The following is a 22516-nucleotide window of genomic DNA, read 5'->3' as shown; positions in this document are numbered from 1 at the left end:
TAGGGTAAATCACAGATACAGCCAATTTCTTCCTGAACTAAATATTATTCCCTGCATTTGGATTTAAATTGACAATACTTAGTAGCTACTCCCATTTTCTATTTCTTTTGGCAGAGTTTAATTCTGACTTTATTGTATTACTTCTGAACCACACAGTGCACATTTTCCACAACCATACAGGTTATAGAAACAATCTCTACTAAAGTTAAGAATAGTCCTGTAATCCTTTGAAACTTAGGGACAAATATGCATCTCTCCATTGAGTCAATATCTGGTGTACAGAACTTTCCTGTATCAGTGTCTGAAGTAACACAGAATACACACTTTTCCTGTTTTTCTATAATAAATCAATTTGATTAAGTCATTTTCAATTTGACTTCACTTCAGATATTCTGTCATCAAATTAACTCTCACAAACTAATAAAGATTGGGTCAACATTTGGATGCGACACCTTTAAGGAAATCTAACTTGCAAGAAGGAAATTTATCAGCTGCTTCTGGAGGAAGCATCTTTATCACTGAGTCAGAGAGGAACCAACTGCTTAGCATAACTTTAAAGGCAGCTCTTCTGTCACAGGCATCATCATTCAGTTGATGTGTAAAAACCATTTATAAATATTAACAATCATCTGGCATTTTTCAAAAGAACAGGAAAGTTAATCCTGTTTCCTGACCGAGCTCTGCCTTGCATAATTACATTCTGACTACCTAAGTTCCCCTGCAATTTCAGTTAATTACAGTATTATTCTTACTTCCTGCCCTAAAGTTATTTGTGTAGTAACTATATCCTACTAGAGTGGAAGATGAAGTAAGCTCTGTGAATTATTTTGATTAATGCGTAAAATGTTGTGCTATCCTCTCACACAAAAGACACTACATATTGGATATTATTCCCACCTGAAAAATGTGTGAACTTTTTCAGCACTTATATTGAAACTCAGTAGCGCACTTCTCAAGGGATGCTTGTATTACTTCACTATTAAATATAAAGCTGTATGTAAATAACAAATATTAATACAGCCATTTACTGAACATAAGCAGATGAAAAATGTTAGATATCTTTAAAGGGTTGTTCTTGTACAAATCCTACATAAAAACACATTCCTCTAGCACTTGCAAATGCCTTTTCCCTTGAAACAGAGTATAGGGCAGTTTTATCCAACTCTTCCAGTAAAAGCTATTGGTGCCAGTTTTACAGATTGAAAAATCATTTGACAGTTGTAAGATTTTGAAGCATAACTACTTGGGAGGTGACTAGAGTGCACTAGGGAGGGCTGCCCAAATCATATGGTGAGATTTCATCTAAGCTATATACAAAAAAACAGGATTTCTTAATGCCTCCTATAAAGAGAGTCCCTTGCTTCACCACTTTTGGTGCAAATTCTCACTTTGTAATTAATGGCAAAGCTTCTGCTGGCTTATATGGGACAGGACTTCATCCCTAAACTTTGTCATGTGGTAGCCATAAATCTATCCATCATAAATTTCCTCCCTTTACATTAGCCCCAGCCCATTCCTCCTAATCTCGCCCTGAACCTGTCCCACTTTCCTACATACCGCCCAGAACGCCTACCGTTTTCCACCACATTCCTCTGCTCTGTGCAGTCCTCCCCATGCTCTCCTCCACACCCCCCACTGCTCCCATACTCCCCTCAAACACCCAGATCCACCTTTTCTTCCTACTCAAATATACCCCACTTTGCCTGCCTCAGTCTCCTCCTTTGTACAGTTATTGTTGCAATACCTGAAATTTCTCTTAATGCTTCAGCTGCTGTAATCTAGACCATTTACATTTTTATTGTAAGTACAAATTCCATTCTCCCAGCTGCAGAAAAACAAAGTGAATGTGTCCTACAGGCAAAGAAATCAAAGGCAAAGAAAAACTATTTTAGATCTCAAAATCCACACCGCGAATATTGCACCAGGCTTGAGACACATGATAATATCCCCAAGAGCTGGCAACACCAGCAACACTCTGATACAGTCAACACTCTGATAAGCCACCACAATGTGCTTGAAAAACAACTAGTTTTATTAGCAAATCTGAATAACATGTTTTGCCACTCCCTCTCTCTCCACTGTCCCCTGCCTCCCACCCGCAGAAGGAAAGAGCGCAGCGAGTGGGAAGAGCGTGTGAGCGGCAGGTCAGGACCTTCCTGCCGCTGCGGCCACTCTGCGATGCCCACTAAGGCTACAGCAAAGGCCAGAGGAAAACCTTCAGCCTCCACTGGGTTATTCAACCTTGAACTGAAAGAGATTTTCCCAGGGCCTGGCAACCTGTTCTCCCCTTCTGCTCGCGGGGAGCAGCAGCTGCCTCGGCAGCAGGGACGAACTCCCAGAAGCTCCATGGGAAGACTGTATCACTCCTAAAATCACTTTTTCTTTGTGGGTCATTTTTCACCCCTCTTCCTTGCCCCTCTTCTTAACTACTTCCCTTCCCTCTCTGTATTCAAAGACTTGTGACAGCACATGATACCTTCACGCTTTCTTTATATCTTTTCTCTTCTTCCTGTGTCCTGAGCATGTGACACTTCACAGCAGCGTTAGGAGGATTACACTGAAGCAGAAGCAAGCCATGTCTATATGCTTGCGAAGGCACCCTACAGAGCTTATTTGTTCTCATACACAATTGGGAAGAAATGAGTGAGTTAGTGAAGAATTTTGGGCAGGACAGCCTGTGCCTTTGAGGCATGGATTTCTGGAAGTTCTTATTTTAATTTTTCTAAGGAGCAAGAGACTGGACTTCTGCAACTGTAAGTTTATTATGTTTTCTAATGTGTCCACCCTGACAGAATGGGAATACACACACACACACACACACACACACAAACACACACACACACACACACACACACACACACACACACAAAAAACCCCTACATAAACACACACACACAAAAAAAACCTTGAAGGCTGTTTCCAGTTAAGATTACAGGCCATGCCAGTTAAGGGAGTTTGCAGTGCTGGAACATGCTGCAGAACTGCCTGTCCAGGAGAAGGCTCAACCCATGGTGTGTTTAAAAGTTAGAAAAAGTTCCACTTTCAACATGCTTGTTTTGGAGCCTCTAAAGGAGCGGGGAGTTCATAGAAAGGAGTTCATCACCTCCCATGCTCTGCGGCTTCCTATGCAGGCTCAAGCCCTCGCCCATCTCTCTGGGGCCCTGCAGGCCATGGGAGCTCTTTAGCCCTGGGAGGCAGAAAGAGATCTGGCCAGCAACAACAGCTACACGCTGGAAGGGGCCTCCTCTGCCTCACTGCTAGCAAGACCCTCTTATCCCTAATCAGCAGCAGAAAATCCCTTCCACATTAAGTACAATTATAGGTGAAAATTGACTGCCAATTTTTGAAAATCTGTCCCTTTAAGTTTTAAGGGAGCTAGTTTCCTTTTCAATTTTTAAATATATCTCACTCATATGGGAATAATACACAATCAAATCCAATATTTTTCCTACTGCCTAGCAGCTAAGTTATTTACTTGACTTTAACAAGACTTTTCTTTCCTCTTCCCAAGTTTGCGAGCAAGCACAAGCTGAGATGAGCTGTGCTGCTGTATGAGCAAGGAGCCACTTCCAACAGTTTTTTTGAAAAGAAGCAAATCTGTATGTTAGGTGGGAAAGGGAGAGACTGAGCGTAGGCGGGTAGAAGAGGGGAAAAAGTCAAGGTTTAAATTTTTGTTGTTGTAAATAAATGGCTTGAAACATGGGAACAGAAAATAGGAAACTTTCAAAGACTTGACACACCTATTTCCTACGGCTGGAAAATTAAGACAGCTCCATAAGCTGTATCTCCCCTAAATTAAAAACAATGCACAAAGGGTGTTAAGTTAGCCTTACAGACATAATGGCTATTAAAAAAAAMCCACTTGTATGCTGTGCAAATTTGTAAGTGCAACCTGCATCTGTTCTTAAGATGCTACACTAAAGGCAAAACATAAAAGTTTTACTCTGAAACACCCTTTTTTCAGAATTATAGAGATAAAAAGTTTGCATGTTTACTATTTACAACTTCCTTTTCAGAAGACACAGGTAGAGCATTCATGCCTTCCAAAAATGTAACCTTATACATCTGGCCAAAAAACATCTGGATATTTATCTTCACTCATCATTTCCTTCAGTAAGTCCAAAAACTGTCAGTTATTTCAGCTGAGACTCAACCCAAGGGAATACAAAAAAAGTTACATCCTTCTTTTGTCCAGGTTTTATAAACTGTTTTTTACCTTCTTCCCTGGGATATCAGTAAGTATAAAAATAAGCAGTCTGGATTCCTTTGACTGTGGTTTTTAGTCTGTGAATTTGTACTTCTGTAGCCACAGGGAGCATACATATGCAATTGTATTTATTACATGGTCACATCTGCAATGCATGCAAAATCTCCTACATCCTAAAACAGGCTTTTTATTTTAAGTGTCACATACTTTACAAAAAATAGAGTAAAATCAAGAAGAATCTACTCAAATCCTAGGTAAGAATACAGCTTAATTTGTGAATAAATAGCAAATCTCATGCCAATGAAAAGTTAAGATTCAGGATAGTCACAAAACAAGAAATATTAATTTACCAATAAAAAACATGAACTTGTCTTGTATAAATGTTATAACTGAGGAATGGAAGCACTGTCTTTTGATAGGAACAGTGACCTGAATTTTTTCCCTTGCTCTGCCACTGCAGCCTCTTCATCTGCCTGTACCTTTGTTCCCCATCTTACGCAGGGGCATAACGATACTCACCATTGCAAAACACTTTGCAGTTTAATCATGGAAAAGAAACCACTATATGATAGTCAAATGTTATTACCAAATACAAATATTTAACAAAGGAAAATGTTGGCCACTCATTTCACAATTCATCTTTCAATTATGAGTTTAGTTTTTCTTACCATTCACTAATTTAAAGTTAGTGCTCACTTCAAGTTTCCCAAAACACCAAATTATCAGGTTAAAATTGCTTCCCAAAATCTTTTGGACAAGAAATAAAGAATTCAGGCTACATGATGATTTTTTTGAAGCCTGTTGTATATTTGCAGTTGCTCTCACTTTTTGTATGCTATTTTTCTGAACCATGTTCATGCATTCCAACTTAATTCTACTTGGAGAAGCAGAAGTGCTTTTAAAAGATTCTGAGATCTTAACTTAAAATTATGGTCATATTTAAACATAAAAGAGCAAAAAGAAGTATTACAGCTTCCTAAAATTCTATCACTGAAACTGAATTTCTGTAAGTTAATATGAATCTGTATGCTATCGGCACTTTGCACACTGGCCATTGCCCCATAGGAATGTTGCAAAGTGTTCAAAACTCAGATTCAGGTACCCATGATACATGGGAAACTGTTAATGATATAACAAGGTTATACTTAATGTGCATTTGTCCATAACATGGTGTTTTAGATATATATTTCAATTTTAAATCAACAAACAAAATATATGTGTTTCAACATCAACACAATATTTATACTGATAATTTAAAAGTCTTCACTTTAGGATGAGTGGATAAAAGAGATCAGGAAAACAGCAAAGCTTCAAATGGAGAGAAAGACTCGACAGTTGCCTTTGACAGGTTTGCTTGTTCCTGCTTGACATCTCTCTCCTAGTCAACTAACAATTCAGAAACAGTTCCACTTGTGGGGTTTTTTGTTTTTGTTTTAAACCATAAGGCACTTTCCAGTCAAAAGTGTATTAACCTAGAAGACAATTCTGGCTGAAAAATTCCTTTTATTTTTATTTCTGTAACACACTATCAGTTACATTATTGAAAAAACATAGTATTTTATTTTTATGACTACAAAATATTTAGGAACTCAGCATCTGCATGTGTTAATAGTGACTATAATTTAAAAGGAAATAAAAGAAAACATAAAAGCATGTCAAATATATGATGCACATATGAAATATATACTTTCCTTAGACTACTGTGCTGTAAAATCAAAAATAATCAAACTTTTTTCTGTCTCAGTTTAACAGGTCAGTTTCACAGCTGATGAACAGCATGAGGTCATTGATTTCTGAAATGATTCCTTGTGAAAGCATGTTACATGCCATAGTGTTACTTCAATCTGAGACTCTGCATCCCTTTTTGTACTTATAAGAGTTTGCCATTACTGAACTTACAACTATAAAATGGAGAACTACAATGATATCTGTGGTATACATTCATGTAGGAGAAAAGAATTCTCCTTATTTTATTACAGCTAGAAGTGACGACGAAAAATCTCACCTTTATTCTACAACCTCAGGTTGCTATGGTGTCTTAAATAATGTTCCCTCCACTGTATTGATAATCTGCAAAGTGACTGCCACTTACATTTCTATATGAGCAGTGCTGAACAGGATGGTGTTTTATCAGAAAAGAAGTTTGTTGAGTTTCTGGAAAGTTAAAAAGCTACCTAGAATCACAAGAGAGCAAGACCTCAGTCCTCCCTTCTGGACCCTACAAAACCTTGTCTTTTCCCACACATGCATATCAATATGATTTGTTTATTCATGATTTTTGGTTGCCAGCAACAGCAACAGATTCTCAGAATAGCTCAGTTTCCATTTAGTCATCAAAATAAGTAGCCCAGAGCTCAATATGCAGTGTTCAAAATCTAGTGCTTTGCAAAAAGCTAACCATGAATGCCACAGTAAGAGCTGAGTGATTCTTACTTCAGGTATCAGTCCTTCATACAGCTTTATATATGAGAACACTGTCAAATCTTCTTCCAACGGGATGTTTATGTTCTATTTACAGTATGACTTGACTTTTAAGATTAAACAAGTAATTCTACTTTAAGAATATTTAACTTTGATTAATTTATTTAGCTTTGACAATTATTAATTCTTGAGAAAATATAATTGAGAATTATTGTAGGTTATTTAAATACACTTGGTTGGAAGAAGAGCCATAAAGTGATCCCAGAAAATGATTTAATGATAATTTTAGCTATTAAAAAGAGAAAAAATTTTAAAAAGCTTGTTAGTCATTTTTATTCAGTTACATCTTCCAACAGCATACTCTCAATTTAGATAGAGTGTGATGTGGAAAGATTGCCATTCCTGTACTCAAAAGGCATTTTTGGCAGTTTAAATACTTTAATTAAGGCAATAAAGATGCACTGAAGGAAACATACATGTAAAGAACATTGTCCAGATACAACAATGTTTTGTCTGCTCCAAACACATTTTAAATGTTAATTGCCAACCTTGAAATGTATAATAAAGTATTTTAAATGGTAATGGCCTCACTAGATTTTTAGCAAGCAATGAAAACTATTACAGACATCCAGCTTCTAGAAATCTGAGTAATATCCTAAAAGGAACAGCTTGCTGTTTGGGGGCTGGGATGGAATGCACTTTTAGTCTGTTTTAAAAAGGTCACTTTAGATTTCTTATTCATAGTTTAAAAAAAAAAAAAAACCTTTTCAAATTTGCAAGTAATCATGAGCCTATTCTTTGTAAGGAGTGCACATCAGWCAATAAAACTGAGGGTGCAATTAGCACCGGGCAAATCGTTTTTTTCGTTCTTTTTTTTTTAGCTAATTCTGAAATGATATAGGACAAACTGTACACATGTGAAAATATTTCAGTCAGTCACATAAGCTGATACCTAAGAACATCACAAAACTTCTCTCTGCACATACATGCATATAATACACGTATACGGATGGATACACACTGGAAAACTGTATTTAAAATGCAAGAAATTTTGATTGAAAAGCACGTCTCATTGAAAGAAAATGAAACAACAATATTTCCAAAAGTGCCGGAGTTCACTCTCATCTCATCAATCTCATCATTATTAACCCGGAAAATATCTAACTCGTGAATATGTCTTTGGTCCTATACTCCAGAAATGGCAGTTTTTGGTGGTGTCCTGCTAAAAAACAGAAACATCTGCCCAAGCAGGCCAGAGCTGCCCATGTCCCCAGGTGGAGCACGGGGTCCAAGCATCTGTCCCCAGCTCCCCAGCCGCATGGTGACACATGAGCCCCGAGAGCCACCTGACCTTTCCTCAGACGTAGACCGGGAAGAGCAACACACGCTCACTGCACAGGGGTGCTCCAAAGCTAAAATCTGCACAGTTTGAAATGCATTTTAAAGAAAATTTCAAAAGAGTCACCTAAAATTGCACAGTACTAGAGGTCTCCATACTGCCTGTAAGCTGAAGTGCTGCTTCAGAGCAGTGAAGCTAAGAGATAGTATTCTGCRCATTTCTCTCTCCATGCTAAAACTATACAGACTGACAAACAGAGCAATAATGACCAGGCAATTTTTACTAGCACAGCAGGAGAAAAACAACTTTTTTTGTGTCAGAAAAAGCTCAAGCATCTCAATAGGCCATCTGTTTTAACAATGTCTTTTACTGTGCTAAGCCTCTGCTTCTACTTTAAATCTTAGTGACAAAAAATTGTTACTGCTGCTGCTGGTTGATGAGTTATATGATGTGTGCTTTTACTCCAAATCTAATTCCTTACAATCACATTTTCATATCACAAATTAAAACCTGTTGTTACATTTGGTCTCTCTTATTGTTGATCTGCCGATTCCAGCAGATTGGTAAAACATGGAAGGGACATAAAAATGAGCCTTCCCACCCTGGGAACATTGCTCCAGCCTAGGGCAAAGCCCTCTAGCAAGACACTGCTCAAAGCTGGCTCCCAGTCACTGACGGCTGTTCAGAAACAGAAAGCTAGCATCTCCAACATCCCGGGAACCGGGTTAGGAAAGAACTGCATTTAAAATGAGGCCTGGATCAAGGGATTTGAGAGCATTTTGTTCAGGAAATAGATATTATTGGGGGGGTTTTACAATTCTGTCTAATTTGGTAAGAAGCCTTTAGCTGAAATAAGTAACATAGTTTAAAATTAGATCGAGGGAAACAAGACTATATATTCTCAGGTGTGTTTTTACTTATTTTGGTAACATAGGTTTCTAGCATAAAATATATATTGAAAGATGGAGACAGAAACAAAAAAGGAAGAAGGAAGAAAGATGTAGCTGGGCTAGATTTCCTTGAACAATTAGCTAAACTTCCAAACATATAGTCTCTCTCTCCAGCTCATGAAGTCACCTATTTGAAAGGTGGTTTGATGGTAAACCATCTGCACAATATTTGAGAAGCCAAATAGCACGTTAGAACCATTTCAAACGCTAAAAATAAAATCTCCAAACTATTCCAAAATAACTTGTTTCCCACACTCACTAACTACAAAAAGGTTCATTTCCAGATCTGGATAATTCACATTTTACTCCATGTTCTGTACTACCTTAAGAAATACAAGTGTTATGCACCATTTCATTGGTTTTCAACAACACACTTGGAGAAGTATGTCAAACTGTTTCTCTGCACAGTGAGTTAGATGCTTTCATACTCATGTCTCCACTCTGAGAACAAAAAGAGGGTTTTTTTCCTTTTAAAATACACGTGCACAGACTAAAGGGCAGCACTAGCCAAGGTTATGAATGTGTGAAGTCAGACTTTTTGAATGGTCAACCCACGCTAATTTATAGCGAACTTTCTTCTCCCACTTCATCCTATAAGATATTGTTTTTAAGTTGTTCATGCTCAATGACACCTCCATCAGGCTAGTTTACTAGTCAGGAGCATGAACATAATCACAACAGCCATGTGCACAACATATTAGTGTCCTCATTACAACCACTTATGCAACGTGCACACTGTGTAAACTTCCTAGGGATGTCAGAAGCAACAATTTAACAAATGATGTTTTCAATTCAATTCAAGCTTCAGAAAGTTTAGGTTTTACCACCTTAAAGAAAAGTTTAGATGAAAAAGAACAGATATTTCCCCCGTGGTTTTAAAAATTTAAGGCTATTTATTTTACACTTTCTGATGCTTTATCGTAAAAGCATGTGTCACCTTGCTTTTGTGCAAGCAGATCCAGAGGTTCTTCCCTATCTGTGCATCTGGGGACAACTCCAGACACTGCAGATAGGAAAAAGATGAGATTCTACCCTTCAAACACCCATAGGTACCCATAGTTAACACATATCTATACAGAGAGGMTTGACAAAGCCAATGCATTATGTAAGCCCTCAAAGCAAGATTTGAGAGACACTTAAGAGGAGAGTTAACCTTGTGCTGGCCCCCTTCCCAGCCATAAGAAAAGGAGACTAACAAGGATAATGGAGGAATATGGTTTCTTTTTCATTTTGTACTGGGGAGCTTGCTAGATCTCTTGATGGGGGGAGCTTGAGAAAAGATAAACAGTACTAAGAGGAGATGGAATTACTACCTGATTTTGCTATAAAAATGGTGTCATTACTGTGTTAGCTCACACTTTAACAAATACATATTTCATGATATTTAAGATGAAAGATACATTGTCTCTGCCATGAACAAAAAAAGACTGCTTTTAAACCCATATCAAGTCCTAACTCATAACAACCATAGAGATCCATCTCTCCCAGTATCCACCTGCACTGTGGCAAAGAGAAACAATTACCAGATATTTACAGAAGGACCACAAGAACCATGGTAAGTGTACAGTGACTTTTTTCCTCCTGCCCCCCTTCCATCATCCAACAGTAAGCATCTTATGTCCCATTGGATTAGATGTTGAATCCAGATCATCAAGCTAATTCTTCACCTGTACCAATGAGGCATGTTCTGCCCTCTACTACGTCACATTCCAACTTCAGACCATGTCCTAGTGTGGTTCTAAAGAGGTAAAAATCAGTGGCCCATCACTTGTCATGCAGTCCAACCTACTGGTGGATTTGTTATTACCAGCATTATAAATAAACTCTAGCACATCGATCACATATTTAAAAAATCTACTAATCAACTGTAAAACTCTTCTGGACCACCAGAAATAAAAATTAAGCAAAAACTTCTAGATTTCCTCTCATTTCTGTCTTCTAAGCTCTGCACAATACAGAGATTTTCCAGAAACTCACATACCAGCTCGCAGCTTCTAAAGTAAAACAGGAAGGGCGTTGTGATATCTGCATGTGCCACAACAAATTTAACAACTTAAATGAGTCACCCACCCCCAAATCTGGGCATTATTCTTGTCAGCGTACAAGGAACCACAGTCCTTCAAACAACAGGAACGTATTATTAACAGTAACACCCTGAAAACTGTATGAGCAGGCTACCACATTTTTACGGGATCCTAGACAACTCTGTGTCAGGAAGCCTCATTGCAGCAGAGGTAGTTTTAAGGTGAACGTTTTTTGACCAAAATACACATTTTATTGTCAGAAGGAATGGCAATGACAACATTTTAGTTTGTTAAGACTGACTGTAGTCTTCTATAAAATTAGTGTAAATTTAGGTTTAGTGTAGCTTATTTACACTGGAGTCAAAAGACAGGGGATGAATCATAATCACATGAGCTCTATTTATTTTCAGTTCATGTTATGTTGTCTGCAGGTATTAGACTAGAATCAATCAGAAGACAGAACAGAAAATATGACAACCAGCTATTGCTTTTGCTATTTTTGTGAGGCAAGCAGAGTCAGCATTTTAATATCCTGCACTCCCAAGCCTGTTTAAATAATAAGAAAAAACAACAACTGACAGAATGGCAAAAAAATGCTTTCTCTAAAATTCACAAAAAGAGAACATTTTTCTCTTAATCACTGGGTATCAATTCCCTTTGCAATCAACACAGTCTGTGACAAGAAAAAGAGCAGAACTTCATTCAGTCACTTGACAGTTCCCAAAGTTTTCTGTCTTTCACTGGGTTAGAATTAAATCTGTTTCACGTTGGATAATCAATATAGAACTGAATTGCTAGTCATGGAACAGCAGCAGTTTCCCACATGCAAGGACAAGCTGAAAAAAAAACCCACCCCAAACCAAAAAAGTAGAGCCTTTGGTATGTAGGAGAACATTGGCATTCATTGTATTTCAAGGGGAATACACTTTTGCTGGGGAGGGGGGACTGGGACTTGCATTCCTGACCATGTTCCCAATAGCAAAAATTAGACATCACTTTTACTGTAATGAATTTCCCACGATTCTAGAATAATCCTTTAAATCCAAAATTATTTCAATATACTATCAACTCTTAACATAAAACCCACTTAACTCCTTTCTGAGGCGCTGACTTCAGAAAACATAAAATGCAGATGAAAGAAGAACTTCAAAGGCAGGAATGGGTCAGATAAATAGGTGTATTATATTAATATATATAAATATATAATATAAATATAATAATATTAAATATAATAAATATATAATAATAAATATATAAAAATATATAATATAAATATAATAATATTATATATATAAATATATATAGTATATATAAAATAAATAGGTAGCATGACTATTTGATTCCAATGCGTCCTCCAAAAATGCGACTGGTGAATGTAGATGCTGAAGAGACTTTTGGCCCTGCTGTCTTTAACAAGCTTGCAAGCTCAGATTCAGCTTCCAATGAAATAATGAACACAGCATTACACTAGTGTCCAAAGTGATAACGTATTAGGACTATTACTGCAGACTGTGTATACACTAGCAAGGAATAGGCCTGTTTTTTACTCTTGCCCATTCCAGTCACTTTAACAGCATATATCGTGACACACTACCTGCCCCAATTCATCTATACAAGGATCACTCTGGTTCCTTATACAAGAATGAATTAACTGTTCCTTTGCACAGTCCCAGAAAATCCTCTTTCTCATGAATATACTATACAGTAATGTACAGTTCTGTGCTATCAAATCTGGCTTAAGTTGTTCCCATCCTTGACCACTGGGCAGTTTTTGCTTCATATCTAAGTTGACCCCATGATTACTGACTGGTATGGATTAGTTTTGTTAAAAAAAAAAAATACTAACATGGATCATCTCAGTGGTCTTATGTCCACAGCCACCTCACAGCACGTTTTTTTCAGAACTGAATGGGTGGTGAATGGCAGCACAGGGTAGGAAAGATGGCCAGAAACTTTGTAAGCCAGCTCTGCTGCTTAAGAAATTGTTCTGTTAAACTACAACAAGAGACGCTTGCTAGGAGGCAGAAGCAATGCAAGTCACAGGTAAAAACGGGCAGGCCATAGCTAAGAGAAATCCAAAATTTTCATCTCCTGCTATATAGAATTTTTAGAAGTTAGCAAAACTTGCAATTCTTGGAACTCTTAAAAAGAAATCCTCTTCAGCATCATCAGTTGAGACATTTTGCCACAGGCCTGAGGCACAGCCATTTGAGGGAAAAAGCTTAAACGATTTTTCAGGGTTTCTGGTTTGTCTTCTGACCCTTCAGAAGCTGGTGTTGGCCATATGGTCAGTCCTGTGCAGTGGGAGAGTCTGAAGGAAGCTCAAAGACTATTGCTCCAGGACATGCCTGATGCAGTAAGAGATGGTTTATTTCTCATCCACCATAAAGACACCCAGAATTATTAAGAGACGCATCGTTAACTTAAAATTTTATGTAGCGGCTGGGGAATCTGCCTAGGATTTACTTATCAGTGCAGGTCTATTTTACGAACTCGGTACATAACTCAAACCATCAGTTCATATTGGCTCAGGCCCGTGCTGACAGGGACCGTGTCACGTATCACAGCCGGCGGCTGGAAGCAGCCAGCGGACAATCAGCGCGAGCCGCAAACACGGACCGGCTCTGACCTGGCAGAACAATGCGGCTGCCGCGGAGGTTGGCCAAGCCGAAGGAAACCGCTTGCTCCCCAGGTTGTCGGAGGGGAGGGACACTTAAGCAATGGAAATTCCCCAGCATTAAGGGAGAACAAAAGACGAGGTGTTGGAAGCTGCTGTTAAAGACAGACCGGCTCTCTAAACCTGTCGGCTGCCAAACCTGGACAGCTCGCTCCAGAGAGCCCAAAACTAAAGGAGAGGGGGGTCCCCAAAGCCACCGATCCCCAGGGTGCTCTCACGGATGCAAACCCCCGTAAGCGCGTACTAAAAACCGCTCGAGCCGACAGGTTTTTACAGCCCTGGCGTCAAGCGGCAGCTCCGAGCCCAGCAGAGCAGGTCCCTGGGGCGCCCGACCGCCTCGGCGGGGGCGCGCACCCTGGGCAGCGCCCGGGGCCCGGTTTCCGCCCGACCCGGGGCTATTTCTGCGCGGTTCTGCAAGTCCCCAGCTTCCCTCTTCTGATTAAAAGGTGTGGCTGGTTAAGAAATCAGTTTGCAGAGCCCGCGAATTCCTCACAGCGGCTGTCATGTGTCTGCACAGCGAGAGGAGCGGAGGCTCCGGCGGGCCGGGGCGCCGGGAGGGGCTGCCCCGGCAGCGGCGCTGCCCCCCGCGGGAGCCGCCATCCCACKCTCCGGCGGGAGCAATGCCGCCAGGCTGCTGCACCCGGAGAGCGAGCCTGAGGAGTAACCCACACGCGCCAGGTTAAAGTATCTGTTCCAAATCCCTCAAACCCACACATATCCTTCCCTGAAAAACGGAAATAAAACCTGTTATTTTACAGCTTACTTTCTTTAGTAGTACAGCCATAACGAGTGATTTTACTGAAACAAAGGGAAAAGTTACACTGATTTATAAATTCATTAAAACGCCAGGAGAAAAAGCAGTGGTTAACACAGTACTCCCATTGACTGCCATGGGTTTTGGTTCAGGCCCAGAAAAGTGCTGGAATAAGTGGTGTAACATTTTATTTTCTAACCTTTTAGTGGCTACTGCAAACAATGGAAAATACAAGCACATACCTAGAATAACTCTATCCTTTGAAAAATGAGCTCACACCTAAAAATACTTCCTCTTGTTGCTGTATAACTACGGTTTATGATAATAGCTATTGCACACATATAGCGAAGAGGAAAAAATAGCTTCCCAAGTACTGGGTAAAAAATTGATATTGTATATTAGAGTTTCTTCTACAGAAGAAACATTTCAAGCTGTAACAATTCAGATTATTTATTCAAATAGCAGGAATGAACAACCCAAGTAACGGACAGACAGCATGGAACAAAGTATTAATCAGCCAGGAGTCTGCTTTATCAAATTATTGCTTGGAGACAGGAAAAGCAATATTATGATGATTCTTTGTAACAAAAATTATGTCAAGTATTAATAAACAACTTTAAAATGTATCTGAATTTTAGTTTTTCAGTTTGAAACAATTACCGCTATTATTTACATCCCCACACATAAGCCCACACAGCTTGAGCTTCCTGGGCTATACATGTGCTATTAATTTTTAACTTTATTCTACGATCCAAGCCTGAATTTCACCAGCCCCTGTCACTTTCTAGCACAAAAGTTTTATACACTTGTACTAGAGATTGTGACTGTGTTCCAGGGCCCTGACTTATCAAAGTGAAAAGTTATTTTTCAGGAGTTTGTACTTTACTTTTTAAAAGTATCATCTCCTGCATTAGACTTTGGTTAGCAAATTCTGACGCAGTAGAGTTTCGCAGCTGTTTTGCTGTGATATTGATTTCATCATTGCTTGACCAGAGAACAGACTGCTGTATCTATTTAGAGTAATTTTCTATAATGTTGCATCAGGTCCCCACTGAGTAGCACAGACCTAGGAGTAAGCAGCATTTCTGTAACCTCAAAAAGAGTAAATTTACATTTACTGAACAGTTCAACACTGACCTTAAGACAAGAACAGCATTTTGCAATGCAATTTCCTCAACTTCATTATACAGAGAGTGAATTTTTTAGATTTTAAATCTAAAAATGCTAGCATGATTCATTTCAAAGTGTGCAACCCCAAAACTGCTCTCAAAATACAGAAGAGGAGGTCAGAGTGAATTTAATGCTGCTGTAGGAACAGAACTGCGTGTAATTGCTGTGGAGAGCGCGGGGCTGATCCTGCTCCCTTCCTTCAGTGGGAGTTTTACCACTGAACTCGGGGAAAGCACATCCAGGTTAGGGATTTTCAAACAGGGCTTTAAGACAACTGTTCTGATTGCCAAATGTGGGAATATCCTCCAGGTTCGGCCCAGTTTCCATCCGGATGAGGCAGCGCTGCGAGTGCTGCTGCTTGCGGAGCGCGCGCCCACGCAGGGTGTTGGGCCACTGGGGGTTGCTGCCCCCTCTCCCTCCCCCCTCCGCGCTCATTGTTCCAGCGCCCCTGTGCTTCCTCGCCCACCTCCCGCCCCATTGTTGTGCTCCGCACCCACCCACCATTGTTCTCCCACACACACTCGCACGGCTCCCATCCGCAATCAGCACCACTCCTCACTCCCACTCGCTCCAGCGAGCTGCTCACCTACCTCCATCTATTCCCCCGACCTAGCTGCGTCAAAACGTTTTCCCTTCGAAAACGCCTTACCTAAACTAGCGTTACTAGATGTTACAGACAGGCTGTCGCGAGCTGCGGGTGCTCTGCCTTGAGATGGGTGCCCTGCCTTGAGATGTCCAATCCAAAATCTTTCAAATAATACTGTTCCTATTCCACCACAATGGACTTTAGATCAGCCCCAAAATTAGGACTGATGCAACGTGTTATTACATTTTCAAGTAGAATTCAACAGGCTAGAGCAAATAAATATTACAGAAAACTAAGAAAAGGGATGGATAGACAGAGGGATCAACATTATTATATGTTCATAAAATATATGTACAGAAATAAGCGGTATGATTTCTATGACCTCCATTGTTACCACAAATAAAAGCTGAATTCCTTCTAAACTGCACTTTTTTTCTCTTTCATGTATAAGAGCAGATAGGGTTAAAAATGTACTTCTAAAAAATAAAAAATACAAGGATCACATTTATAATCTAGTGTTAATTGCAGACAGGATTTCTAAAATAGCTCATATGTACATATGAGCTATAGAAACATTTTTATTCATATACAAATTGGACAGTGATTGAATGTTTAAAAAGACTTTTTTAAACATACAGTAAAATACAAAGTTAGCCAGCTGTCCTATCATTATTTTGGCCACTTGGCTTATTATTCCCATTTTGTACATACGTCTGTTTCTTTTGAAATAGTTATCTGTACTGATTATATTTTTCATATAGGCATACAGGGATCTAATCCTACTCCAGGAGCTCTTAGAATGGCCAACAGCAAAGAGAGTGAAGCTACTTTGAAAGTCAACCTGGTGCAACACTTGATTCGTAATATTAAGAGTGACCCTTCAAACACATAATACCTACACGATGTTTATGTACTCCCTCTTTTTTCCTGTGATACTTAACTTTCACTGGGGCACTACTCTCAAAATAATATCCCCCCTTTTCTTAAAATCATACTTATTACGCAAAAAGTAGGATGATTAAGCTGTTCTTCATGCTCAAAGCACAAGTGAATCTTTGCTAATCCTTGGGAACAGAGCAGCTATGTATGCATAAAGTAGCTTATGTATATAAATAAAATTAATACCTCTTTTTATTCATTAGTAATTAATATATGTTGTATTTTAACATGGAAAAAAAAAATCTCTAAGTCTTACCATGGCTTATGCGATGAAACCAGTAGTATGCGAAGTCCACTCCCAGGAATGTCAAATACCATGTACACGGTGAATGCCAGTGCAGTTCAAAGAGTCTGTAGTTATCCCATACATAGACATAACTAATTAAGTCGAGGCTTCTGAATAAAACACTGAAATAGAGAGCCAAAAGCTTTCTTAATAATTTTGACAAGTTTAATTACAGAACTATTTTGTTATATATTTAGCTTTTATCAGATTGATACTATTTCATAACTCATAAAAAGAGTGTGCAAGTTCTGCAATCTTTGTCAAGTAATACTACCATTGACTTCAGTAGTACTTTTGCTTAAGGTCTGCGAGGATTTTAATATTAGCCTTCATCCATTCATCTCCTGTGTCTTGGTATTAAGCACTCCAAAACTCTTAAGCACTCCAAAACTCTTAAGCACTCTGGTGCTGTGCAGGCACTTTTTTCACAAGTCTGGAAGAAATCCATCCTTGCTAATTTGCAACTTAGAAGTAACTGAACTGCAGCGGTAATTATTGTCATTCAAACATTAATGTATGATATTAAAAGTCCTTGACTATTTCCATTGTAAATAGGATGTAGGCAGATAAAGGATTGAGGGTGAATAAGACTGTGGAAAGGTGCCCCCAGGTTGCAGACTGATGGGTGTTCAAACTGTCATTGTCACAGGAAAGAGTAGCCCAGGGCCTGATCTGCAGCAGCCTCTGCATACCCCTCCTGTCACCCCCTCTGCTGTGCTGGTGGAAGTGCCTGTGGGACTGTAGTGAACTCGACTAGGGTATGCCCTGAAAAACAGCAAGCAGAAGGAAGGTAGGGAAAAGACACTAACAGTAAGAAAGTCAAATACATATACTTTTTTTTTTTGATATAGCAATGGATTAGATGCACATCAAATTAGGGTCTAAGAATCAAAAATAAGGTTACCATTAGCACTATCAGCCACACACAGAGAAGCCTAATCTAATTCTGAGAGGTTTTGCTGCTGTTATTATCTCTTTCAGGAAAAACAAAAAACAAAATAACAGAAACAAAAAAATGCTTTTATGAGCAGAGCAATACCTTTGTGCAAAGTTGTGGCAGATTTTGGAAATGCATAAATGAAATTCATGTTTGGAGGAAAAATCAGGTGTGCAGACTCAGGGAACTTTAAGCGCAGATTGCAAATAGCTTATCTGCAGAATACTCGTTGAACAGAGGTGTTAATAAACCACACATAGGTACCACACTTTTGCAAAACCTCAGCTGAAACACTGTCAATGACTCTTTGGCTTTAGTCTCTCCTGGAATTTCACCTTACAACGTGATACTAGCTAGAGAAGTTTCCATGTGTCTCTCTGTCCATGTCTGCTCATTTATATCAGTGCCACACCTCAATGGTGTTTCTTCCCGAACCCTGCCATTTTTTTCTTATTTAAACTGGGTTATTTTTAATCTGGATGATTTCAGTGACCTAGCTTACAGTGGTGCCCCACAAACACTTGAGTCTGCAAAACTGAAAAGAGGACATATTACATCCCTTCTCCTCCAAAGCCTTGTTTCACACTCTTGGGAAACCTCCTATACACCTACTGGTCACGCAGAATTGCTTTACACATCCCTGAAAGCAGCATGGGTATGGTAAATGAGTACTTTGGTCTTTTGGGGCAGCTGCACTGAAACACGAGAGAACCTCAGAACTTCAGCTGCTGTAGCTTGTATACCCTGCTACATAACGACTGGATGCAGCTTCTCTGTGCTTAAGTCTTTTTGCAGAGATGCATCGAGAAGGTTCATACTTCTGGCATTAGCACCTGTTCCCATAACAGTATTCTGAATAAGACTAGAAGGAAACATCTTGAGTTTCTGTACTGTTAGCTTCTCTATTAATGAGGAACAAAGTCAGCTGAAAATCTCAAGCTCCCACTACTAGTCTGCAGGCAGAGAAGCATCACATCCACTGTTTTATCCTGAGAAGCTGAAGCTTCACACAAAGGGCTTGCTCTCCACAGCCAGCTGCCACATCTTACCTGCAACTAATTCCTACCTTTACTACAGTCACCCTGATTTTTCTCTGGGACAAAACCAAAACACAACAAGAAGCACGTGCTTCCATTTTGACAACTGGTACAATCAGAATTTCTCTCAAGCAGCAGTGACAGGTGTATCTGCCACTTCAAAAACAACTTAGCCTTGCCCAGAAGTTGGACCATACACACCTGGAACATGTTCAATTTTCATAAAAGCTGTGTTCTATAAATATTTTTAAAGAAGATTATATGTGTCCAACCAGATTTTTGCAATTCACCTCACGAGGCATCTGTGAAGTTTAGTATAAATTCTCAATTGCTTTCACAACAGGTCAGAAGGGAGCTGATATTACTCAAACACAAAGAAATGGGCATTTTTTAACATCTTTTCAATGACCAGGAAATTTAAAACACCTCTTACAACATACAGTATCAGTTATTATTAGGTACTGTTTTCTTACTTTATTCTTCTGCTTTTATTAACACATAATGCCTGTGCAGTACTTCCAAAGACATGTGAACTAGTACCTTTCCTCCATTTTTGATCAGCTTTCAGTATTTCACCCTTGAGTCCTTTTTTTTTTTTTTCCCATAGGCTGAGTCCAAGGTGTAAAACTTGAGCTAAACCTGCAACACGTTTTTTATATATGTAATTTTCTATACATGACAGAATTTGCTTATTCTTTCCTTCATGCTTGAATCACAACTCTACAGCATATAACACTAGTTGATTATTGCAGTTAATTTAGAGTAATCCATCATATCACTATGCAATGCTGGAGAAAGAGGAGTTGCTGTGCTAAGCTTTTTTTTTTTTTTTACAGTGTGATAAATAGGAAAGTCCAGAGCTCACATTCAACTATGAAACTGAAAGTTCACTTGGAGTTTTAAAAGGTTTATATCACCCCTTTTTTCTCCCTCAAGTTCAATTTTCACTTCTTGAAAATACTGAAGAGAACTTAAGAAAACTTTTTCCCTATTTAAATGTTAGTTTGTCACCATATATGACAGAAATGGAGATGTAAGATTTTTGTCATCTAGGCCAAATCTCTGCATAAGGAGTAATAAATCTTAGAACAGACAGACTATATGGAAACTCTTATTATATGTATTACATACATTTCTCTTCTCAGATTTTGAGCATTTCTGCTGAAAATTTTCTTAATAAGTGCAAAACATGCACTTATGCAACTGTTTCGACTTTTAGAGAGGGTTTTCTTCTCCTTATTTCTAAAGTTCATACATACTTTATTTTAAGGTGATAATATCTGTTTTAATATGTCATTTCCCTCCTTCTACCTCCACTAGGTCAGGTCATCACTTCCTCTAATAAAAAAAAACCATGAAGGAAATTCTGGGAGATGAACTCTCCACGTGGACATGAAGATCTGCTTACAGTGCATCCCAATGGGATAATGAAGGAGGAAAAAGGTGGAGGAAATTCAACTGGAAGAAAGGGCAGCTGCCTCCTTTCACGGACTACAAGCCCTATTCCATCTCCTCCAGCTCACAGAGCAACCTTAGAGCCTTAAATCAGAGTTTTAGGAAACCTCTTCCAGGGTGCCCAGGACAGTCACCGAAAGGGTAAGGGGTCAGGAAAGGGACCGCGGAGGAACAGCAGCCGTAGTCCGTCCTCCGAGTGCGGAGGAAGATCCCCACATGGCAAGGGAGGACCGCGAGGAGACCATCCAGGCTGCTGTCACTACTGTGTTCACCCTCCGGGACACTCTGGCAACCCACCACCTAGGGTTCCCGGAGCAAAAAACCACAAGTCTCTGCAGCTGCACCGACAAAAGCTAGGCTTTTCCAGACTTGCAACTTCTGAGGGTCAGACATAGAGGGAAACATGTCAAACACCCTGGTCACAAGGTTATGTTATCATTAAAAATAGTGAGATATTATTCATACATTTTTTCCCTGGGTTAAATAAATTCCGTTTTCTTAGCTTGATTCAAACTACCTCAATGTAAATTTTCAAAATGTTGAGCAAAGACAGTTTCGCCTCAATAATTTTAAATTATTCAGGCATATATAAATCAGCAGGATACATGAATAATTAAATGCTCTGTAAGCAAGCCTTTGTTTCAGAGTGGAAAGTATAGGGATTTCCATTTCCAAAGATACTCACAGAGCTTTCTTTTCCAGATGAAAAACTGTCTCCAGTCACAATTGGAATAAACATTTTGATAACAGGATTTCAGTAAAGAGGAGAAGGGGGGAGGAGGTAGGAGAGCCTTGAGAAAACTTCCATTCGCAAAACAAAGCAAATCTCCTGCAACTGAAATCCCCTTTTATTTCCTGTACAGGTGCCAGGTCTTGAACAGACACCCAATTTATTACCTTGTCAGCTGACTTATTAGGGTTGACACAAATCGAGCTGAAATATGCCTGACATACTGCAGTCAAGGCTTTTTTCATGCTTTAGCACAAAGCCAAACTTTCCACAAGGTGGAGGGAAGGGGAGAGGGAGTTGTGGGAGTTCTATTCCCTGTTTTCTATCATCAAGATGAATATGATCCTCTCCTGTTCTTAATATGCAAAAACAGTCATGAAATAACCCAAGGTTAAAAAATAATTCACCAAAATGATACAGCTGGGAAATGATTATCAGGCTCTGGAAAGCCCTTGATTACAGGAAATAGCACCTACATTTTGAGAAAATGTTCCCACCAGACACAAAAGCTGAATCAAAGCCTCTCCCCTTCCTCAGCATGGCTTTCTCTGGCATTTTAGCCTAAATAATCCAAATCCCCAGTCTTCCTCATGGAGAAAAAAAATTAACAATTACAAAATGAAGTAAAATAGAGGTGAGTTCAGTATCCCTACTAGCTGTATTATACACTGTATTACATAATTCTTTGTCTGTCGGAGTTGACTTTCGCTTCACCAAAGCTATTCCTGGTGCACTTCACTTTTTCTCCTCTAATTTAATACACTCATATAAATTTACATTAGTAGACGGAAGAAAATATGAAACAGGTTTGGGAATCACAGAATCACAGAATCGCTGAGGTTGGAAGGGACCTCTGGAGATCATCTAGTCCAACCCCCCTGCTCAAGCAGGGTCACCTAGAGCACGTTGCACAGGATTGCATCCAGGCGTGTTTTGAATATCTCCAGAGAAGGAGACTCCACAACCTCTCTGGGCAACCTCTTCCAGTGCTCTGTCACCCTCAC

The 22516-nt window shown here is 39.3% G+C and overlaps 1 protein-coding gene across 1 annotated transcript in view; it reads right to left on the bottom strand.

Annotated features, from left to right (window-relative positions):
* Nucleotides 1–22516, bottom strand: part of AGMO (alkylglycerol monooxygenase) — a gene marked incomplete at its 3' end in the record, with an annotated part of 115365 nt that overhangs the window by 79665 nt on the left and 13184 nt on the right. The window contains exon 3 of the mRNA XM_026077099.1: nt 17324–17475. Coding sequence (XP_025932884.1) covers nt 17324–17475 — 152 coding nt within the window. The remainder of the gene's footprint in view (nt 1–17323; nt 17476–22516) is intronic.

Source organism: Apteryx rowi, unplaced genomic scaffold (genome assembly GCF_003343035.1).
Source record: "Apteryx rowi isolate R43461 unplaced genomic scaffold, aptRow1 scaffold_449, whole genome shotgun sequence".
NCBI classification, from domain to species: domain Eukaryota; kingdom Metazoa; phylum Chordata; class Aves; order Apterygiformes; family Apterygidae; genus Apteryx; species Apteryx rowi.
Note: the sequence above shows the minus strand (reverse complement) of the source record. Positions and strands in the feature narration are given on the sequence as shown.